Genomic DNA, 24,151 nt, shown 5'->3' on the forward strand with positions numbered 1-24,151 from the left:
CTCAGAGGAACAGAGGGATTTGGGGTGCTTGTCCACAGATCCCTGAAGGCAGCAGAGCAGGTGAATAGGGTGGTTAAGAAGACATATGAGACACTTGTCTTTATCAGTCGTGGCATAGATTGGAAGAGCAGGGAGGTTCTGTCGGAGCTGTACAGGAATTTGGTCCGGCAACAGCTGGAGTACTGTGTTGAGTTCTGGTCACCTCAATATGGGAAGGATGTGATTGCACTGGAGAGGGTTCAGAGGAGACTTACCAGGATGTTGTCCAGGTTTTAGCATTTTAGCGATGAAGAGAGGCTGCATAGGCTTGGGTTGTTTTCTTTGAAGCAGAGAAGGCTGAGAGGGACCTGATTGAGGTGTATAAGATTACGAGGGCCATGGGCAGGATGGATAGAAAGCAGCTGTTCCCCTTAGTTGAAGGGTCAATAACAAGGGGGAATAATTCTAAAGTTAAAGGCAGGAGGTTTAGAGGGAACTTCAGGAAAGATGTTTTCACACCAGAGGATGGTGGCAATCCGAAATGCTGTGCCTGAGAGGGGAGTTGAGACAGGAAACCTCACAATCTTTAAAAAGCACTTGGATGAGCACTTGAAGTGTCAGAACATTCAAGGCTGAGGACCACGTGCTGAAAAGTGGGATTAGTGAAGAGTTGTTTTTTGTTGGTGCAGTTTTGATGGGCATAGGGGCCTCTTCTGAACTGTATGATGATTCTATGTTGAATATGATTAAGGGAGAGATCACCATTTGAATGTCGGAGGAGGCCTTTCAGCCCCTTGCATCTGGTCTTCCACTCACTTGAATCACAATTTACCTGTCTCTTAATTCCATCTGCACATCTTGGTTCTGTAACCCTTAACACCATTGACGAACAAATATCTGTCGATCTCATTTATTTCATTGACACCCAGCCTCAATAGCTTCTTGGGAGAGAAAGCTCCAGATTTCTTCTAATCCTAAAAGACTTAAGTCGAGTCTTATGCCGATGCCTCCCTGTTCAAGACTCTTCAACCACAGGAAATGATTTCACTCAATCTACCCGATGAATTCTTATTCAATTAGATCATCCCTTAATTTAATGTATTTGAAGGAACACAAACCCAGTCTAGCTCTGAAGAAGAGCTGTAAGGTCTCTAGTAGTACTCAAATTGTTAAGTTTCCCTATCCACAGGAGCCACCAGGTCTGCTGCATTTTTTCAGCACTTGCTGTTTTTATATCAGATTTTCAGCATCTGCACTATTTTGTTTTTCCAAACCCAACCTGCGTGGCCTGAACTCATAAATTAACAATTTAGCGCGGACTTGGTACTGCATGCGTATCAATGCCAACATATTCTTCTTGTGATATTGGTGTCCAGAACTGAATGCAGTATTACTGAGCTCTCCAATGCAGTGGTGGGTAGCCTGTGACACCGGGGCCATATGCATCCCATCTGGACTCTGAGTGCAGCCCACGAGACATTTTGTTGACCGTTGCCCACGCACTGAGTTGTCGCATCCCGCTGATTTCTGTTCCCGTTTTATTTTCCTGCCGGTATGTCTGAAGTGATTCGCACGTAAAGCGAGGGCGAGTGAAGTGAGTTGCGTGCTGATCGCTCATAACACTGACTGCGAGAGCCGTGCGCGGCCTCTGTGTCCAAAGTGTCAATTACTTTTTGGATTTTTACCATTTGAAGTTGATGTGCGTTCTATCAATAAATGAATGATGAAGCATTTTCTAGAACTCGTTCTGAAATATTAGGCGTGTACTAAATGCATTTAATCTTATTCATGTGGTCATGGTTGGTGAATAAGCCTGATTTCAATCTCACGGCTCACTGAGATGAAGGAGGGTCATTCATGCGGCCCACCCACCAGCCCACTGCTCCACAATTTAGCTCCATTTCTACCATTTGTCTTACAACTCTTGAGTTCAATTAATTATTTAAATTATTCTTTGTACCTATCCATCGGTTTTAGTGATTGTTATACTCAGAGCCCTAAATCTCTCTGATCATCCACAGTTCGTAGCTTCTCACCATTTCGAAAACATTCTGTTCTATATTTAATTGATCCACATGACCTCACATTTCCCCACACTGAACACAATCTGTCATAATGTCTTAGTGTCGTCTGCAAACTTGGCAATGTGTCCAAGTTTTGCAGACGACACTAAGATGAGTGGTAAAGCAAAAAGTGCAGAGGATACTGGAAGTCTGCAGAGGGATTTGGATAGGATAAGTGAATGGGCTAGGGTCTGGCAGATGGAATACAATGTTGACAAATGTGAGGTTATCCATTTTGGAGCAATAACAGCAAAAGGGATTATTATTTAAATGATAAAATATTAAATCATGCTGCTGTGCAGAGAGACCTGGGTGTGCTAGTGCATGAGTCACAAAATGTTGGTTTACAGGTGCAACAGGTGATTAAGAAGGCAAATGGAGTTTGTCCTTCATTGCTAGAGGGATGGAGTTTAAGACTAGGGAGGTTATGCTGCAATTGTATAAGGTGTTAGTGAGGCCACACCTGGAGTATTGTGTTCAGTTTTGGTCTCCTTACCTGAGAAAGGACGTACTGGTGCTGGAGGGTGTGCAGAGGAGATGCACTAGGTTAATCCCAGAGCTGAAGGGGTTGGATTACGAGGAGAGGTTGAGTACACTGGGAATGTACTCATTGGAATTTAGAAGGATGAGGGGGGGATCTTATAGAAACGTATAAAATTATGAAGGGAATAGATAGGATAGATGCGGGTAGGTTGTTTCCACTGGTGGGTGAAAGCAGAACTAGGGGGCATAGCCTCAAAATAAGGGGAAGTAGATTTAGGACAGAGTTTAGGAGGTACTTCTTCACCCAAAGAGTTGTGAATCCATGGGATTCCTTGCCCAGTGAAGCAGTTGAGGCTCCTTCATTCAATGTTTTTAAGATAAAGATAGATAGTTTTTGAAGAATAAAGAGATTAAGGGTTATGGTGTTCGGGCCGGAAAGTGGAGCTGAGTCCAAAAAAGATCAGCCATGATCTCATTGAATGGTGGAGCAGGCTCGAGGGGCCATATGGCCTACTCGTGCTCCTAGTTCTTATGTTCTTATGTGTGGAGTCTTGTCTTCTGGAAACCCATGTAAATAACAAAAATAGACATCCCATTATCTATCACCTTAATCAGCTACTCAAAAAATAAACAACTCGGCTTACTAAACATGGCTTAACTCCACAAAACCACTCTGCCTCTCTCTGTGTAGCCAGAATATGGTGACTAGGGGTTTTTCACAGTAACTTCATTGAAGCCTACTTGTGACAATAAGCAATTATTATTATTATTATTTCTTCAGATGCTCAGTCCCTCTTTGGAAAATAATAGATTCCAGTAACTTGCACACAACTGACAAGGATATAACTTCCAAGCATGTCCCTTGCACCCTTTCTATTGGTACCTAAAGAGAAACGGTAGCTTCCTGGGATCAGAAAGAGCCAAGTGTAATCTCAGTGATATCCTGCTTAAATGGTGGAAGTGCATTTCTGAGGCACGATGGGGGATTTGATACAAATTTCATTGTCACAGATAAAATAGCAATGCTACCTCAAAACACGTAAAGCTGTGACAAAGGACCAACCTTACCGTGCCTTTGATTGCTTTATTTTGTTCAAACATTAAAATCTGGTCAAGCAAGTGAAAGGGAATGCTGTGGCAGTGTTAAAGGACTTGAGCTATTGAACGTGATTGGGGGCCGCTGGCATTTCCCACCCTCAGAAGGAGGTAGCTACTTTAGTCAAGGAGAGAGAAAATGTAGTTGCTTTTTCAGGAGGAATAGATGACTTATTTGGACAAATGGTTAGAAAAACTCTCTGCCACTGTGGCATGGGGGGAGCAGTATTTCTCACCTCATATCTGGGTTTGCAGTCGACTGACCCTTAAAGATTTATTGCTATTAGTCCATAACTCCGTTATTCACCAGGATGGTAGTCGGTGAATTAAATGGACCTTGGGTCTTATCTCATCCAGCCATTCCCATGTCCTCAAGCCCAAAGCACTGCCTTCAGACACATCAGATGACAGGTCTAAAGCCGTGCTGTTTAAAGGAGATGCCAAGAAGTATTTACTTTTATCTAAGGTGATTAGCAATTGAAACCGTTTGTCAGGGAGGTGCCTGAAGTTGGGTCACAGGGCTAATTCATGGCCAGCTATGATAAGACAGTGCAGTTGGGCTCCTGAAAGGATGTGTCACCCCTCGGGTTTTCCTTCATCAGGATATATTCTCTGTTCCAATGACTATCTGAGTAGAGAGACAGACCAGAATACCAAGTTGCAGTTTAATTAATGCAGAAACGTTTGCAACACAATTGTTCCATCACACTGAATCCCCGCTGAGTTAATACAGCTCCTTTGCACTGCCAGAATCAATAGCCCTTGCTAACATTATTCAGATGCTCGGGGCACTATCAGGTTTAGTAAATCCCAACCTCATTTTACAATGTATGCTCAATCCTTGCAGCTACCCCCACTCCCCCCCCCTCGCACTCTGTGCTGAACTAACCCCTTCCTCACATTGCTTGCCCCATACCTCCCTTCTTTGTTCAAGGCCCCTCTGCCTTATATTACCTATCTTGATAATCCTCCCAAACTTGTGAGAATGGTTCCAGGGATGATAAACTTTTTTTAAGCTGAGTAAATTGGATAAGGTGGGGCTATTATTTTTGGAGAAGAGAATATTTGATGGAGGGGTTCCACATCATGAGGGGCCTAGACACAACCGCTAGGGAGAAACCCTTGCCATTGCAAGAGGGTTGAGGGCTAGCGGACAATGATTTAAGGTGATTGACTAAAGAAGCAAAGGTGATATGAAGAATATCTTCTTTATGCAGTGTGTGGATAGGATCGGAAATGCATCAGCTGAAAGTGTGGTGGAGGCAGATTCAAACAAGGTTTTCAATCGGGAATTGGACAGTTATCTGAGGAGAAACTGTTTTCAGGGCTCAGCGAAAAAGGCGGGGGGAGTGGGATTAGGTGAGCTGCTCTGGTAGAGAGTTGGCATGGACGCGATGGGTCAAACAGCCTCCTTTTGTGCTGTAACCGTTCTATGATTCCAAACTACTCAGATCATTAATTACTCCTTACTACATTACATCCTTCCCACATATCCAACTTAGCAACCCATTCCAGATATTGCCTATTTCGTACCCCTCATTTACACTGCCTAGCTCAGCAACCACTTCCTTACTTTGCCAATGTCGGTACACCTCCCTCGTACGCTCCCACCCATTTAGCACACGCTTCTTCTCAATGCCCAACACAAGACCCCTCCCGAGGGTCTTCCTTTCTGTAGCCTAACTCAGCAAGCCCTCCCTTAAAGTGTCAGGCCATAATAACTCTTGTAGGACGGAATCTCTTCTTAAACAGGATTCAATGGGAACGGTCCACTCCAGAAACGGATCCGGATGAGAAGCTTCTTGTTAAAAAAAACATGGATCTGGTGAAAACACGTCACATGTGTGAAAGAGATTTTAAAATGGATTGCGGTAGTCTTTGAAATTCCAGTGGCAATCTAATTTCAGGCAGTTGTAGCAATTTGCTGGCGATCGGGACAACTCATGGACTTGTTTTGTTGAATGACCTGTTACAGTGCTGGACACTGTGTGATTCATTAAAGCAGCTTCAAGCTTTAGTTATTCCAATTCATTATCTCAGGTCATGTATTGGCAGTGAAGGAGGAGCAGTGAGTAAACCTATAGGGCTTGAGCCAGAGACAATTCAACAAAAGACAGTCAACACCAGCATTATACATTGCCGCAGCTCTAAGGTAAAGGCGGCGGCACAGACAAATGTAAAATGAACGATCAATGGCTGAGGTGATGGCTTGATTCCACTTCCGTCTTTGGTGATGTTGATTCACCGAGAGGTAGAACAGAGGATGGGTGATGGGGATTGTGGGGGGGGGGGGGGGGGGGGGGGGGGGGGGGAGGAAGGGGAAGGTGGATAATGAGATGGATGGCAATCATGAAGGCGGGAAAATCCAGGAAGGGGTGAAAAAGAAAAAAAACAGAACAAATATAAATTAATCATTTTTCAAGACATGTTGACGGCCACACAAACAAAACATTCAATAGGCAACAGTGCAAAACAAGGACCAGGGCGAAATTCTCCCGAAACGGCGCGATGTCCGCCGACTGGCGCCCAAAACGCGCCAATCAGACGGGCATCGCACCACCCCAAAGGTGCGGAATGCTCCACATCTTTGGGGGCCGAGCCCCAACATTGAGGGGCTAGGCCGACGCAGGAGGAATTTCTGCCCCGCCAGCTGGCGGAAACGGCCTTTGTTGCCCCGCCAGCTGGCGCGGAAATGACATCCCCGGGCGGCGCATGCGCGGGAGCGTCAGCGGCCGCTGACAGTTTTCCACGCATGCGCAGTGGAGGGAGTCTCTTCCGCCTCCGCCATGGTGGAGACCATGGCGGAGGCGGAAGGGAAAGAGTGCCCCCACGGCACAGGCCCGCCCGCGGATCTATGGGCCCCGATCGCGGGCCAGGCCACCGTGGGGGCACCCCCCGGGGTCAGATCGCCCCGCGCTCCCCCAGGACCCCGGAGCCCGCCCACGCCGCCTTGTCCCGCCATTCAAAAGGTGGTTTAATCCACACCGGCGGGACAGGCAATTTATCGGCGGGACTTCGGCCCATACGGGCCGGTGAATCGAGCGGGGGGGCCCGCCAACCGGCGCGGCCCGATTCCCGCCCCCGCCAAATATCCGGTACCGGAGACTTCGGCAACCGGCGGGGGCGGGATTCACGGCAGCCCCCGGCGATTCTCCAACCCGGCGGGGTGTCGGAGAATGACGCCGGTGCCTAGAGACTACTTTTGGTGATATTAGTCGGGTAGACATTTTGTTCCTCTATTCGCTAGTTCAGCATAGGTGATATCCCATTTAACACAAACAGGTGACTGCCTACATTAATATAATGGCCAAAGTACAAACAGATTTACTGTTCGTCACCGTCTTCAACAGTAATCTCTTAAACTATTTTGAGAAATTTTCTTTCAGGTCCCAACAGAGTAAAACATCTAATCATAAACTCAGCATGGACAGTTCTTCAAAGTGGGCGGACTCCTCTTACCATCATCAAAACTAATAAGATTCAGCAGTATTTCTTTTGGAGATAACTGGGAACAGAGAGCATAGGAACCCTTCTCTCTGCGTACTTGATGTTGCAGTCAGAGTAAATTTGTCTACACAATGAGAGCAAGGTCTGTCGTGAACAACTGCGCGTTGTGCAATATTGAATTAGCCACCTCGGACAGCTTATGGTTTGTGAAAGTGAGGCATTACACTGTACAAATGTAAATTATTCCCTGAAAAAAGGTGTTTATGGTTAGTACCAACAAAATGACATCATTTTCATATGATGCTATAATGATCAGATTGGGGAATAGATCTGCTAATTTCATTGTCCACTCAAAATCACACCAGCTATCCAAATGCTATTTCCTTTTTTAAAAGTGCCCAATTCTTTTTTTTTCCAATTAAGAGGCAATTGGGCCGAGCTGAAAAAGCAGTGTCCCGCCGGCGCCGTTCACACCTGGACGCTGCCGGCGGGAAGTCTGCAAGAAAGGTCGGGGGGCGGCCTGTGGGGCGGGGAAGACTGCTCCTTCGCTGGGGGGGGGGGCCTCTGATGAGGTCTGGCCTGCAATTGGGGCCACTGATCGGCCGGCCGGCCTCTCCCCCCCAGGCCTACTTTGTTGCGTGGCCGTCCCCTGAACCCCCACGCCATGTTGCATTGGGGCCGGCGCGCTGATGAAGTCCCCTGCGCATGCGCAGGTTGGCGCAGCTCAACTGCGCTTGCGCAGGTTGGCGCGGCGCCCATTTGGCACCGGGAAGGGAGGCTGGAGCGGCGTGAACTGCTCCAGCGCCATGCTGGCCCCCTGTGGGGGACAGAATCAGTCGTCCCCGTGCCCATTTCGCGCCGTCGTGAAACGCGACGGCGTTCATGACAGCGCGAACGCTTTGTCTCCATTTTGGAGAATCGCCCCCTAATACTGTAATGAAGTTACTGTGGAAATCCCCTAGTCGCCACACTCCGGCGCCTGTTCGGGTACACTGAGGGAGAATTCGGAATGTCCAAATTACCTAACAAGCGCGTCTTTCCCACAGTCCAAAGATGTGCGGGTTAGGTGGATTGGCTATGCTAAATTGCCCATAGTGGCCAAAATTGCCCTTAGTGTTGGGTGGGGTTACTGGGTTATGGGGATGGGGTGGAGGTGTGGACCTTGGGTGGGGTGCTCTTTCCAGGAGCCGGTGCAGACTCGATGGGCCCAATGGCCTCCTTCTGCACTGTAAATTCTATGATTCTATGATTCTATGACTAGTGTGAGGAAACCGGAGCACCCGGAGGAAACCCACCCAGACACGGGGAGAACGTGCAGATTCCGCACAGACAGGGAGCGAAGTCGGAATTGAACCTGGACCCTGCGCTGTGAAGCAGCAGTGCTAACTAACCACTGCACTATCATGCCGCCAAATGCTATTTAAAGTATATTTTGACTTGAAGCCAGGAGATAATCCTGTCATTCAGGGAAGTTAAATAGATAATAAAGACAACACACTGGTAGCATCTGCTAATAAGTAAGACTAATGTATACAAACCCAATTGATCCATTCATGGAGAAAGGGAAACAGAGAATTATTCTAAAGCTATCAGAACAAAAATTGTCGACAATATCAATACCTGCGTATTTCATTTCATTTTCATTTAATTTCAAATACCTAAAATATTAATATTCTGGAGCACAGGTGAATTTAAGGTTTCATACACCGATGAGCATCAATTGTTCTGCTTGATGAAAATACCTTGGATATGAAAACATTCAAGGAATATTTACCTTAACCTTTAATATTCACGTTAACCTGGGTGCCCAAGCTGGTGTCTTCATGAATCACATTGATGTCTCGATAGAGAATTGAGTTCACACAAGTTTAAACTTATATTGATTTGCATGTATCCAACGTTGATGTTACTTTTTTGTACTCTACTGCAGAATTGAATCATTAATGAGACAACAGTGCTAAAAGCTTGCTCTTGGGCAGAGTGGAGTACTGTAGGTAGCTCTGGACACCACATGGCAGGAAGGATATGTTGGCCTTGCAGAGGGTACAGTGCAGGTTTAGCAAACTGATATCGAAACTGGGATCAAAGCGTTAAATTATCAGGACAGATGACAACTTGACTTAAATTCCCTTGAGGGTTATGTGGTTAAATGTTGGACTAATTGAAATTGAAAGTATTTGATATGGTACATTAGACATGTAGAGGTTATTAGTGAGGCCACACTTGGAGTACTGTGTATAATTTTAGTCTCCTCACCAAAAGAAGGACTTGCAAAGGAGGCAGTGCAACAAAGGCTCACTTTACTGGTTTTTGGGATGAGGATATTCTATGAGGTGAGGTTGAGTAGACAAGGCCCATATTCCCTGGAATTTAGAACAGTGGGATAAAAATTCTTCAAGGGTTTGATATGGTAACGGCTGAGAACATGTGTCCTCTTACTGGGAAATCTAGAACACAGGGCCACAGCCTCAGTGTAGTGGGTTGGCCATTTAGTACGAAGATGAGGAGAAATGTCTTCACGTAGATGGTTGTAAAACTCTCTACCCAAGAGACCTATGGATGGCCAGTCATTAGGTATATTCAAAACAGAGGTTACTAGATTTTTCTTTTGGTGCTAAGGGATTTAAGGGATGATGGAAATAGTTCAGGAAGGCAGAGCAGGCTCAAAGAGTCGAGTGGCCGATGCCAGCTCCTATTGTGCATACTCTTACACAGAGAATGTATTTCCTCTGGTAAGGGAGTCCATCATAAACAATGTTAATTTTTTAACTGGTGCTTCACCATTCAGGTGTGAAAGCATTTTTCACATAAACTTTGGCGGAAATGTAGAGTTCTCGACCCTAAGAGACCATGGCTGCAGAGTCAATAGAGAATGGGGTGGATAGACTTTTGTGAGGAAAGGTTAGCAAGGGATGTGGAACAAAGGTGGGTACATAAAGTTGAGTTCGAGATCATCAACGATCTTATGGAAATGTCAGAACAGACTTCAGGGCTTACGCCCATTCCCATGTTCCCATAATGGGGAATGGTGGCGCAGTGGCAATATCACTGAACTAATAATCCAATGGCCCAGCCTAATGCTCCAGGGGCATGGGTTCAAATCCCGTCATGGCGGCTGGTGGAATTTAAGTTCAGTTAAAGGAATATGAAGCTAGTCTCAGCAATGGTGATTACCTATTGCCCTTTGCGGAAGGAAACCTGCAGTCCTTACCCGGTCTGGCCTACATGTGACTTCAGACCCACAGCAATGTGGTTGACTCTTAATGACCCCACTGAAATGGCCAAACAATCCACTCAGTTCTTGGGTGTGTTTAGGGATGGACAACAAATGGGTGCTGTAGAATCCACTAAAGCAGCACACGTGGATTAGCCAAGTAGAAAATAAAGTTTCTATTTATTCACAATATTACACTCTCCACCCCCCGAAGGGCCACCTCCTGACCTGCTCCCAGGCCGGGGTTTTTATACGAGAGAGGTGAGCTCTCGGTTAAGGGGGAAACCCCGCCCCCTTGTTACTGGGGGAACTCGTATTCCAAGTAGGTCACCTGGAATCTAATTGTCCTTATCTTGTGACCTCCCTGAGGGATATAACAGACACCAAATCCCATGAAACATAAGTTTAAAAATAACAGTCCTTGCTGCATTTTGAGGCCCACAAAATTCCAAAACAGAATACACTTACGAGTAAAAAAGTAGAAATAAATTACCTGAACTTTGAACAAGGCGAATGCAAGGGAACCATCAACCCATGAGATGAAAATGGGACACCCTTTGGCTGGTCGATAGATCAAACAGAACACAATCTTCCAAATTAATTGTCTACTTTCTATAATCTCATTAAATGTTTTTCTAGGTTGGTAGGTTTTCAAGGTTTGCAAAGACCTACCTGTGATAAAGGGTTCCCCAATAATTGTGCTTTAAATAAGTGGACAAACAATGCTGGAACTTTTGCCAACGTTAAGAACTTGCAGATCAGACATGGGATGACTTTGCCAGTTCCCACGACTTAACCCCAATGGGGCTTTATTTTCCATTGTCAGCTGACCACTACAATAATTTGTATGCTCCGTGCAAGTGAATGAAAGAACTTTCAGAATTCAGGGTATGACAATGGACTGATTATAGGTTGGATGTGGGGCTGGAGACAAGAGGCACTAGGAAAACTGTGGGAAGTAGTGTTCCGATTGCTCCTCGATGCATTCCTACCATAAGAAGGTGTTCACAGGAAAAGCTTGGACCACCTGCCCACTCGAAGCAGGCAGGCAGCTAATTAAACCTTCACTTAGGGGCAATTTTTCACCATAGCCGGTAGTTTACTGGTGTTGGAATGGCCACCCCGCCATGGGCGGAGACCAGCGGCTTCGTGGAGGCAGTCCCCTGGTGACAGGTTGGGGGAGGTGGCGAATTTAGCTAGAGGCTCCAAACCCCTAGTGCAGCTTCATTGAAAGGCCACAGCCTTGTCAAGAATAGCCCTGTTGAGGTGGATGAGTGAGCTTTCCTTTCCAATCTGATGACCTTACTGTCTTTGATCCTCTTTAATATAGAACTTAATTGATAATTTCGACGCAGACAGGGGTGTGTACAGGGCTTTGCTTTCTGAAGTCAATGACCAGCTCCTTAGTTTTGCTGACATTGAGGGAGAGTTTGTTGTCGTTGCACCATGCCATTAGGTTCTACATCTCCCTTATGTACTCTGACTCATCGTTGTTTGAGCAGCGATCCATTACAGTCATGTCATCAGCAAACTTGTAGATGGAGTTGGAGCCAAATTTTCCACACAGTCATGTGTGTATAGGGACTATAGTAGGGGGCTAGGTATGCAGCCTTGCGGGGCCCCGGTATTGAGGTCTATCGTGGAGGAGGTACGGTTGTTTATCCTTACTGATTGTGGTCTATGGGTCAGGAAATCGAGAATCCAGTTGCAGAGGGAACACAGGAACATAGGAATTAGGAGCAGAAGTAGGCAATTCAGCTCCTCGAGCCTGCTCCGCCAACCAGTCAGCTCATGACTGATCTCTTCCTGGTCGTAAATCCACCTCCCTACCTGTTCCCCATATCCCTTTAACTTATTTTTTATCAGAAGGGAGGAGGCAAGTCCTAAGTTCTGGAGTTTAAAATTAACTGGTATCAGTCATAAATTAAAAAAAATTTTTTTAGAGTACCCAATTCATTGTTTCCAATTAAGGGGCAATTTAGCGTGGCCAATCCACCTAACCTGCACATCTTTGGGTTGTGGGGGTGAAACCCACGCAGACACGGGGAGAATGTGCAAACTCCACACAGGCAGTGACCCGGGGCCGGGATCGAACACAGGTCCTCAGCGCCGTAGGCATCAATACGATCCACTGTGCCACCGTGCCGCCCGTCTCAGTAATTGTGTCTCTTCAGGGTAGGAAACCTGCCATTCGTACCCTGGTTTACATGCGATACCAGTCCCAATTGTGTTTGAATGTTAACTGTTCGGTGAAGTGGACTATTATTAACTCGGGGTTATAAATGCTGATCTTGCCAATGATGGATGCAGAGAATAATTTTTTTTAAACTTTACAATAATGGTACAATGGTCACTGAGTATTCCCTATTGTTCTTCTCTGTTTTGCACACCACCTGCCTGTGTTGCATGTCTCAATGAGACAGTCATATTACAGCCAATTGGAACACAACTATGAAAATAGGAACATAAGAAAAATGTGATTAGGAGGAGGTCCTATAGCCCTTTGAGCCTGCTCACCATTCAATAAGGTTATGGCTGACCTTTGACCATTCCTCTCAAGTTGGTATATTCCAAATATTTATCAATCTCAGCCTTAAATATGCTCTGATATGGAGATGCCGGCGTTGGACTGGGGTGGGCACAGTAAGAAGTCTTACAACACGAGGTTAAATTGAGCATTCATAACCCTGTGTGGTGGAAGATTTGCAGTGGAATTTTCCATCGGTGGGATCATAAAATATAAGAACTAGGAGCAGGAGTCGGCCATCTGGCCCCTCCGTTATTCAATTAGATCATGGCTGATCTTTTGTGGACTCAGCTCCACGTTCCGGCCCGAACACCTTAATCCTTTATTCCTTTATTCTTCAAAAAACTATCTATCTTTATCTTGATCCTCCGCTCTGGCGGCATTGCACCCACGTCAGCGGGTTTCCCGATGGTGTGGGGTGGCCACAATGGGGAATCCCATTGGCCAGCTGCTGGCATGGAGGATCCTGCTGCCTGCAGGAAAATGTGGCTGGCGGACCGGAGAGCTTTACAATGAAGGAAATCCTCACAATCGCAATCCTGAGACTGGGACTCCCTCGCTCTAAACTGTACAGGCAGGAACGGAACCTCTGCCCACTGCCTAGTCAACCCTCTTGGAACTTTAGACGTTTCAATACGATCACTCCTCATTTGCCAGAACTCCAGGGAACATTGTCCCAGTATGGGGAATATTGTTTTGTGCATTAGTATCACTTTCTTGGAGGTTGTGGTTGCCCAAGCTCACATTTCACAGGACGGTCTGACAGTCAGTACATGAACATGAAGGGGAATTTTATTTTATTCGTTTTAGACTGGGTTGAAGAGACAATTCAGCTCCAACATGGAGCTTCCTGCACCAGCTGGGCAAAATATGCTGTCCTTGCCAGTAACACCCACTGCAACGAATAAAGCAAAGCCAGGACACGACAAATTCTTTCCCCAACATACTGCACCACACAACGGAAGAACAGACTGAAAAGTGGAGATGGGTCACAGTGGTAATGTGACTGGGCTAGTAATGCAGAGACCCAGGTTAATGCTCTGTGGACACAGCTTCAAATCCCATCTGGGGGGGTGTGGGGTTTACAATTACAATCACAATTTACAATTGGGGCAGCACGGTAGCCTTGTGGATAGCACAATTGCTTCACAGTTCCAGGGTCCCAGGTTCGATTCCAGCTTGGGTCACTGTCTGTGCGGAGTCTGCACATCCTCCCCGTGTGTGCGTGGGTTTCCTCCGGGTGCTCCGGTTTCCTCCCACAGTCCAAAGATGTGCGGGTTAGGTGAATTGGCCATGATAAATTGCCCTTAGTGTCCAAAATTTCCCTTAGTGTTGGGTGGGGTTACTGGGTTATGGGGATAGGGTGGAGGTGTTGACCTTGGGTAGGGTGCTCTTTCCAAGAGCCGGTGCAGACTCGATGGGCCGAATGGCCTCCTTCTGCACTGTAAATTCTATGATAATCAATTAATAAATCTGGAATTACAGATTGTCATCTGTCTCATTCATGCCCGTCAGAGAAAGAAAACCTGATGTCCTTACCTGGTCTGGCCCGCATATGACTCCAGAATCAGAGGTGATCTTATTGAAACATGTCAGATTTTGAGGGGCTTTTATTGGTTAGGTGTTTCCCCTTGTGGAGGAGGTCATAACCAGTGGACACATTTTAAAAATAAGGGGGGAATATTCTCTGCCATTTGCTGCTGATAGCGGAGTCCCGATGCAGGGGAAAATCTTGTGTTGGGGAAAGAAACACCAATGACCCCGTTGCGATGCTCGGGTCCTCCACTAGCGGTGGCATCGCCGGAAGATGCAAATGAGTCATTCGAAATCAGTCGATTGACCACATTTGCTATTAATGGGTTGGACAGCGGATTATCCATGCCTCCGTGATCCTCCGGTTCCCCAAGCCAGGATTCACGTGGATGTGTTGTTTTTGTGTGAATATTTGTCAGCATGGCCTCTGATCCGATTGCCCATGTTGTGGGCCATCGGGGGAAGTACTTAAGGTAGGTGCCCCTAAAGTCCATCGGAGAGCCCCCCTCATCCCTGAAACACAAATCTTGTGTCCCAGACCCCCATCAGACCTTCCCCATCAGACCCCTCCAACCAGACCCCTGCATCAGATACCCCACCCAGACTCCCATCAAAGACCCCAACCAGATCCCCATTAGAGACCCGCAACAGACCCCCCAAGAGACCCCCTCCACAGATTCCCCCCATCAGACTCCCCTCAGAGAACCTCCAAAACAGAGAACCCCATATCAGAGAATCCCCTTATGAGAAACCCCCCCATTACAGAGAACCCCCCATATCAGAGACCCTCATAACAGATAATCCCCATAACAGGGAACCCCCATATCAGAAACCACCCCACAACAGGAAGAAAAAACATATCAGAGACATCCCCATAAAAGAAAAAACCCCTATCAGAGACCCCGCATGACAGAGAACCCCAATATTAGAGACCCCCCAAATTAAGAGATGGCCCAAATCAGGGAACCCCCATATCAGAGATCCCCTATATTAGAGACCCCCTGTATCAGGGAACTCCCCATATTAGGGACCTCCAATATTAGAGACCCCCATATCAGAGAAACCCCTATATCAGAGACTTTCCATTTCAGATAATCCCCGATGTTAGAGAATCCCCAACAGAGACCCCCCATTTCAGATACGTCCATGAGGCACCCATGTATGGAAGCTAAAGAGAAGTCCAGGCAGAAAGAGTGAAAAATCACTGCTTTTTCACTTACCTGCTCCTTATACCTGCTGCCTCAGACAGATGCTGAGAAAGCAGCAGCTGTTAGAAAGACAAAACACATCACAAGGCTTTAAACCCCATTAGATCATTAGATCTTCAAGGTTTCTATTCACTTTCAAAGAGAAATAGTTTTCAGTAAGCTTCAATTGACAGGTGATAACTTCCAGATCCCAGATATCTGAATTGTTTATTTTCATTTCCCTGCACTATAAATTCATCTCAAGTACCCTGCTGTGAACCTAACCAAAATGCTTATAAACAGCTGGCCATTATTGACAGCTCCTGACCACATCAGAAGCAGTTACGTGCTTTCTGCTGAGAAAAGGCGGAAGTAAAAGCACTTATCTCTGATATGAGGGGGATCTCTGATATGGGGGTTCTCTGTTGAGGAGTTATCTGGTGAGGGTCTGGTGGGGGGCTCTGATGAGGGGGGGTCTGATCGAGGATCTGATGGGCAGATCTCTGGTGGAGGGGCATGAGGGGGTTTGGGTCATCCTCATGCATGTGTGATGTGGGTGATGGGGGGGGGGGCAGAAATTCCTGTGGTGGGGGGCAAGATTCTGCAAACCTGTCAGCAGGGATGGGGGCAGGATTTGCATTGTGGGGGGGGAGGTCAGCCGCCAGACCTCGCTATGGGCGGCCCAATAGCAGGATTTGGAACCATTTGGCCCTACGAGTCAGCCCTGCCATTCATTATGACCATGGCTGATCATCAGGTTCAATACCCTGATCCTGCCTTGCCCCCATATCCCTTGTTCCCTTTAGCCACAAGAGCTATATCTAATTCCTTCTTGAAACAGAGAGGAGGGAAAGTTTTTTTCCCCCTGGGAGTATTAAGTCTGTTGAATTTGCCTTCCAAGAGAGCAGTGGAGGCTGGGTAATTCAGCATTTCTTAAGGCCGAGTTAGAAGGATTTGTGAGTGACAAGGGAGTCAAAGGGTATGGGAAATTGAGTTGAGGCCGCAATTATGTCATCTATGATCTTATCAAATGACAGAGCAGGTTCGAGGGCCAGAGTCACATGATCCTGACTCATGTGTTCGTAACTTCCCCATACCTTTATATCCTTGATGTAATATGGAGGCCAATACCACGCCCAGTACTCTTAGAGTTTGGTCCAACCACGGTTGTATGCATATTTAACATAACGTCTCTGCTTTTCAATCCTGTCCTTCTAGAAATGAACTTAGTTTGCTTTTTTATGGTCTTGTCAACCTGCTTCACTAAGTCTGGTAACTTGTATATCTACGAAAGGATGGGCTACCTTGGGTAGTAGAGTTCCTTCTTCACCAATAATTATGCAGCATCAGTACAGTGGTGTAGTGATTCTATTACTAGATCAATCCAGAAGCCTTGACGAATTGATCCAGAGGCATGGAGCTGCATGTTCCTTCTGGGTTCGGAACCCAGTGCCGAGATAGCTTCCAGGTCCCAACCATGGTTTGTGTGTGTGTGTGTGTGTGTGTGTGTGTGGCATGTGTATGTGTGTGTGTGTGTCAGTGCTGAGGGCAGATCCCTCAGGAAGCCTACTGGACTAGGCCTATTGGATGGGCACCTCCTCTCACTGGTAGAGCGGTAGAGCGGGGCCTTCATTCACCCCTTGGAATCCCGGACTGGCCTTTCAAAAATTGCTCGGGGGTTGTGAACCTTGCCATAAAAACGGGCTGGTTCAAGGTGGTTAACAATAGGCCTGCCCGCCTCTGGTATCGTCCCTATTGGGCTCTGAAAATCCAGCCCTTGTGTTCAAATCCCATCATGGTAGGTGGAGAATTTGAGTAAGTTAATAAAATAAATATGGAATAAATGTCAAGTAGCATTGCTATTAATGTCCTTTCAGAAAGGCAATTTTTGTCATTACCTGGTCTGGCCTCGATGTGACTCCAAACCCATAGCAATGTTGTTGGGTTTTAACTGTCCTCTGAAATAGGACAAAGGACCCAGTTTGGATCACTGTCAGTGCGGAGTCTGCATGTTCTCCCCGTGTCTGCTTGGGTTTCCTCTGAGTGCTCCGGTTTCCTCCCACAAGTCCTGAAAGACGTGCTGTTAGGTGATTTGGATATTCATAATTTTCCCTCTGTGTACCGGAACAGGTGCTGGAGTACATAGAACATAGAACATACAGTGCAGAAGGAGGCAATTCGGCCCATCGAGTCTGCACCGACCCACTTAAGCCCTCACTTCCACCCTATCCCTGTAACCCAATAACCCCTCCTAACCTTTTTGAACACGAAGGGCAATTTATCATGGCTAATCCACCTAACCTGCACATCTTTGGACTGTGGGAGGGAACCGGAGCACCCGGAGGAAACCCACGCAGGCTCCTCACAGCGTGTGGCGACTAGTGGCTTTTCATTGTAACTTCATTGCAGTGTTAATATAAGCCCACTTGTGACAATAAAGATTATTATTATATAAATAGCCCAGCAAGCCATTAGCACCAAGCAGTTACAAGAAAATACAACAATCACCACATGGGCTGCAGCGATTCAAGAAGGCCGCTCCCCAGCACCTTCCGAAGGGGCAAGAAATAAATGCTAACCTTGCCAGGAATGCCCCATGTCCCGTCAATGAATCCCTTTTCAAAAAGCAAACATTTCACATTCTGATGTTAACATTATGGCGGAAGAAACATTGGAAAAATGGGATCGATAGGCCAAACAATCCTCTTCATAGCTCAGTGTTGAGTGAATCGAGAGACCGAATTATGTTTCATGGTGAATGGAAACTAACTGCAATTTCCTTTTGGAGGATAGGAGAGCGGACAACAGCCAGAGGACGCTCTTGTTTCCCTTCTAGCTGTCTAGTGAGCGACGGCTACAGTGATTTAAGGACTTCTCCAGTCTGTCCCCTTGACTGGTGATGGTGTGGAGCTGGTTGGGGGTGGCGGGGTTGGGGGGGGGGGGGCAGTGGCAAGGCGAAGAGGGAGATTTCCACCAACAAATATCGAGTGACCCGAGGTCATTTCTGAAAATTTAACTCTGAGTCAATCTTTCATATCCAACAGCTTTGCTGCAACAGTTCCTTTTATTGACCTGCTTGATTTTCCGCAATCTTTATTGACAGAATCTATAATACTGTGGCATTGTAATTCGAGGTCAGTGGTATTCTGACAGAATTTCATGTTGCAAAATATATCTTAATCCCAATGAAAAGGTAGAATGTTCTTCATCCCGGAAGATACCAATTCAATCACTGCAAGGAAATGGATCTGTAACTGAGACTAAAGCATTCTTTTTTTTTTCTGCACCTTGGTAAGTTGTCAGAAAACCCTCTGCTCCATTAATACAAGTCACCATGTAGTGTTTTTCAGTGAATGTAATTCAATTATATAGTGCTTTCATGCTTGTAGTTTCTACAGCGATAGAATTGAGCCTTCGCTCTACTGGGTATATCAGAAAGCAAACCTTATTCATGTGCCTGGAAATGAATTAGACTATGCATTTAAATAACCTGATTCATTTGCAAGAAGACATTCTGCTTAAAATGAAGGAAGTTAAAGAAAAAGTATTTGTGCTGCCCTCTTTATTCTTGGCAGCCGTGTGTTTGGAGGCACGGGCAGGAAAAGAGTTAAAATGTGTTTTGAAAGAATAACAGGGGGCGAACAAAGAATGTCAGGCTTTTTACTTTCACTCCTGACATGCAAAATCCAGCCCTCGAGGCAAGATAAGCACCTGCCTGCTTATCTTGTCTGGTATGAGAGAATGCATACATGGCATTGCGTGAGTCTTAATAAGTTGCATCCTGGTGACCCTGAATGAGGAAGATAAGATGCATGGAAAAGTGAAGCAAAATTGCCATCTTGAGATGAAGTCGTCTAACCCATGTCAATCATCTTTTGAGCTCCCAGATTAATTATGGTGCAGAAGGAGGCCATTTGATCCATCGAGTCAATGTCTTCACTTATAGAGCGAGCCACACCTGCCCAATTCCCCGATCTATGCCTGTATGCCTGAAAGTTTATTTCCCTCAAGTGCCTACCCATTTTCCTTTTAAAATCATCGATCATTTCTACTTCCACCGTCCTCCTAGGCAGCAAGGTCCCCGTCATTATTACTCCTTGGGTAAAAAAAATTCTTCTTCACATTCTCATTCTTCACATTCTTAAGTAGGGTGCTATTTCCGAACAACCGCTGCAGACTTGATGGGATGTATGGCCTCCTTCTGCAGGGATTCTATGCTTCTATTATTCTATGATTCTATGATTCACTTAGCCAAAAACCTAAATCTATGTCCAAAGATGTGCAGGTTAGGTGGATTGGCCATGCTAAATTGCCCCTTAGTGTCCAAAAGGTGGTGTTACTAGGTTGCGGGGATAGAATGGAGATGTGGGCTTAAGTAGGGTGCTCTTTCCAAGGAACGGTGCAGACGCAATGGGTCGAATGGCCACCTTCTGCACTGTATGATTCTATGATTCTATGTCCCCTAGCCTTGTACCAGGAGCTAATGGGAACAGCCATACGCTTGTTTAGCTTATCTAAGCCTGTCTAGGTTTCCAACAAGTCTCCTGTTAATCTCCTTAGCTATTAGGAGCAGGAGTAGGCCACTCTGCCCCTCAAGCCTCCTCCGTCACTCAACAAGATGGTGGTTGATCTGATTGTAACTTCAACCCCAGATTCTTACCTACCCCGTATAAACTTTCACCCCCTTGTTGATCAATAATCTATCTCGCCGAGCCCCCAAAATATTGAAAGATCTGCTTCCAGGACCTTTTGAGGAAGAGAGTTCCAAAGACTCACGAGCCTCTGAGGGAAATAAACTCTCCTCGTCTCTGCCTTAAGTGAACAAAACCTTATTTTTAAACTGTGATTCCCCCACTTCTAGATTTGCCCACAGGGAGAACAACCTCTCCAACCTTGTCGCTGGATGTTTCACAAATATATTATATTCCTATGTATACACACATCGCGTAGTTGAGAAAGGTAGTTGCAAGCCTTCTAAGAGCATCTGATTTAATGACCTTTAGCTCAGAAAAGTCTAAAAATGTGGCAAATTCTAACAGGGCATTTTATTCAAAGTAGGGAAGCTTGAGTCCCAGCACTGTTTAGTTAATGGACCACATTAGGGCAACTAACCTGCATTACTATTTTAGTTGCAAGTACGTTGCCTCCTTTGGAAGTTCAAACATGGACTAAGTGAAGCTTTGCTTGTGTGCACATTGACTTACTAGGACTGAATAAACTCACAATATATAATCTACTCACTAATGTTTCCAACTGTGGAGAAGTAAACCAAGGGAAGACTCGGTATAAGGAAGAGAGTGGGGCAGTAGAAGTAGTTTATTTAGATGCCCTGTAGATGCTACAGGCAAGTGAAGCTGGGGAAGACTCAGGGGAATATGGAGGACAACAGGGGAGCGAAATTTGTTTATGTTGCTTCTCTGGGGTATTTAGAACAATTGTGGTCGCCATTTTCTGAAAACGACATTGGAGAGGGTGCAACAAGGACATTTAAATTGGTGGCTTGGCTAAAGGCACTTGCATTGTGGTTGGTGAATCTGTGAGTGTATTTACCAGCGAAGGCTGAGAACTGATCTTGTACATGAAGTCCTGAAGATAAGGTACATTCACGGTAAGCATCAGTATGTTTAGCATAGACCTGGGTTTTCATCGCAATGGAGAACCTCAAAGGATGAGGGGGTGTGGGGGCATAAGTTGGCAGAGGTTGGCACTAAACTGACAGAGGGGATGCAAAGGGCATGGGGGTGAGTGGTGGAATAGGTGGGCATGGAAGGTATAAGGAACTGGGGTGAGTGGGTGGGGACATCAGGTGGCATGGATGGGAAGCGTGCAGCCGGGGGGGGGGGGGGGGTGGTTGAAGGCTGGAGGGCTATTTTGTGTTTTTTCTGATGTTTTAGATTAAACTTCAGTACTGGAGAACCAAGGCAGGCTTTCCTTCCAGCCCGCCTCTGCACCCAACACTAGTTCCAGGGTCGCTCAGCCTGACTCCCAGGGAACGCACCCCCGCCCCCCCCCCCCCCCCCCGCCCCATCCCCCGCCCCATCCCCACCCCAGAATGAAAATCTGGCATTCCAGTCCATTTTCTCCCAGGTCTGGTTCACGAGTCAGGTATTCTCCTTCTCCTCTACACATACGACATACAGACAAAAATCTGGGCCATAGCCATGAATCATACAAAGCTGTGTAAGTGCCAGACTTAGAATAAGCCTTGAAGTAGATTGAAGTAGTTTATACTATGGATGCCAACGGAGTAGAATGGCATGCGGGGATGACTCAAGAGGCATTAATAAATAACCTCGATAAAACAGTGATCGAAAGATTTGAGAAGCATCGGGAAACATGGGAATTTCCAGAACTGGGGCCAACCATGTACATTAATGTAAGCAGTAATGAATAGGAGCAGGAGTATGTCATTCAGCTCTTCGAGCCTGCTCCGTCATTTGATCTGACATTCACTGAGTCCACTTTCCGGCCTTCTCTCCCTAACTCTTAATTCCCCTCTGTTGAAAACAGATCGATCTTAGCCTTGGAAATGGTGATGACTCGGCCTCCCCAGCTTCCGGGGGCAAAGAATTCCAAAGATTCACCACTCTCTGAGAGAAGATATTCTTCCTCAAAATCATCTTAAACAGACACACCTTTATTCTGCAACTACGCCCTTTGATCTTACACTGTCCCATGAGTGGAACATCCTCCCAACATTTGCCGTCTCTAACCTCCGAGGAATCTTATACGTTTCAATCATATCACCACTCATTCTTTTAAGTGAGTATAGATCCAATGTGTTTCATCTTTCCTCACATGGCAGTCCCTCTATACCCCTTGCACACCTCCTCAGTGCTGCCTCCAATGATAATATATCTTTCATTAAATTAGGGGACCAAAATTGTGCACAGTATTCTAAATACAGCCGTGTCATGTCTTGTCCGGTACATTCCCATGTTCCTATTTCAGAGTCGTTGTGATCTACAATGTACTATCTCAAAGAGTGATGGAAGAATGTTCAATCGTCGCTTTCAAAAGGATGTTTCTTTTAAAATTTCAGACACAGTGTCGGAGCAGAAAAGCAGACCTTACACTCAGCCTGCCTCCACACCCAGCAGCCTCTGAACTCATTCTGGGGTTGGCCCTCTTGACTCATACTTCTGCCTGCCTCCTCCCTGTTTTGTTATGCTCTTGACGTAGCATAAGCTGCTTCCTTGATGTGCACTCTGACAAAGGAAGGTTCAGACTTGGAGATAGCTTCAACACGTTTATTGAACTATTTACAAATCTCCTACTTGGATTCGACACTACTGGTAATCCTGCTATAGCTACTCAGACTGACTAACCAGTCTGCTACAATCCACGTGGCGGGAGTGATGTTCAATCAACCCTGTGTCTGTACTCACTGAGAGTCTCCACTGGAAAGAGGAAGATCATGTGTGCAGTGTCCTTATATATGGGTTGGTGTAATGCCCCCCTGTGGTCGTGTCACCTCTGTGTGTATCATGAATGCCCATTGGTCGTGTCCTATCTCACTGACCTATTGGTTGACTGTCTGTGTGTCATGTCTCTGGTCTTCCCTCTAGTGTCCAGCTAGGTGTAGTGTATGTACATTAACCCTTTGTGTACTTACAGTGATGTATATCACCACACTCCAGACCAAAACTCGGAAGGCCACTTTTGATGTTTGGATTTGTCGGGCTGGGAAATCCCCAACTCTCCGAACCTGACACGGTGATGAAAGTCTTGGACTGTATGTCTCCTCAAGCGCAATCAATTTGAAGAGTATTCACTGAGGCGCATAAAGTCTAAACCAAGAACTATAAATCAGGAAAGATAACTCAATATGAAATCATATACAGAATGTAAAAGAGAGGGAGAAAAAGATGGGATTAGGGGAGATTTTTAAAAAACAGGTATTAAAAGTGAATTTTATTTTATATTAACTGTTCAAAATCTCCAGCATTAGGTAAAATCAGAAAGAATGAAATTACACAATTGTAAAGGCTGATTTTTTTCAGTGCCAGGTAGGTTATTGGAAATAATTAATTCACTTACACTTAAATGGACAAGCCCTAACCTTTCCACTGTTCAGTGAGTATGTAATAGGTAATTATCAAAACTTCAGGGCATTCTGTGTGTTTAAAGGCCAAGTCCCTTGGTGAGATACTATAGGAGCAAAATCACTGGAGGAACACTGCAACCTCCTCACTTGTGTGTTTAGCTGTGCATCTGCAGATGCTGCAGGTTACTAGCTATGTTACTTCTCAATAGCACAAGTGAATAGCCTCAACATTAGATTTGGCAAAACAATCTAGGCAAATATTTATTTAATGTCAGTGCTTTACCACTTCCATTTCATGTGCAAGTGGGAACTCACTACCACTGGATGTCCCTCATCATCAACACAGTGTTTTAATGTGTGAACTTCTGCGGTCATGTTTGACTCACGAAGCAGTCATGAACCGAAACTAGGTTGACAATACACAAGACGTTGTTAACACCCTTGTCTCCTTCGAACCACAGCCTTGGGTTGACTCTAAGCTGGGCCTCACTGAGATCAGTCTGAAATCATGGGCGGCATTCTCCAGCCTCGTCCATAGAAAGGGCGGGAATGGAAAGTTTGCAGTTCCAGCCAAAT

General features: G+C 45.9%; 1 protein-coding gene across 4 annotated transcripts in view; it reads right to left on the bottom strand.

Moving 5' to 3' along the window:
* The window catches only part of LOC140427663 (neural cell adhesion molecule 2-like), an 896,208-nt gene that overhangs the window by 114,584 nt on the left and 757,473 nt on the right, over positions 1–24,151 (bottom strand). Inside the window, exon 16 of one of the 4 annotated variants that reach the window (XM_072513138.1) lies at positions 4,267–5,845. The exons of the other annotated variants lie outside the window; for them this stretch is intronic. Within the exon in view, the coding sequence (XP_072369239.1) occupies positions 5,724–5,845 (122 nt within the window). The 3' untranslated portion in view covers positions 4,267–5,723. Of the gene's footprint in view, positions 1–4,266; positions 5,846–24,151 lie in introns of those variants that run through there. 4 annotated transcript variants of the gene reach the window in all.

Source organism: Scyliorhinus torazame, chromosome 8 (assembly GCF_047496885.1).
Source record: "Scyliorhinus torazame isolate Kashiwa2021f chromosome 8, sScyTor2.1, whole genome shotgun sequence".
Classification (NCBI taxonomy): domain Eukaryota; kingdom Metazoa; phylum Chordata; class Chondrichthyes; order Carcharhiniformes; family Scyliorhinidae; genus Scyliorhinus; species Scyliorhinus torazame.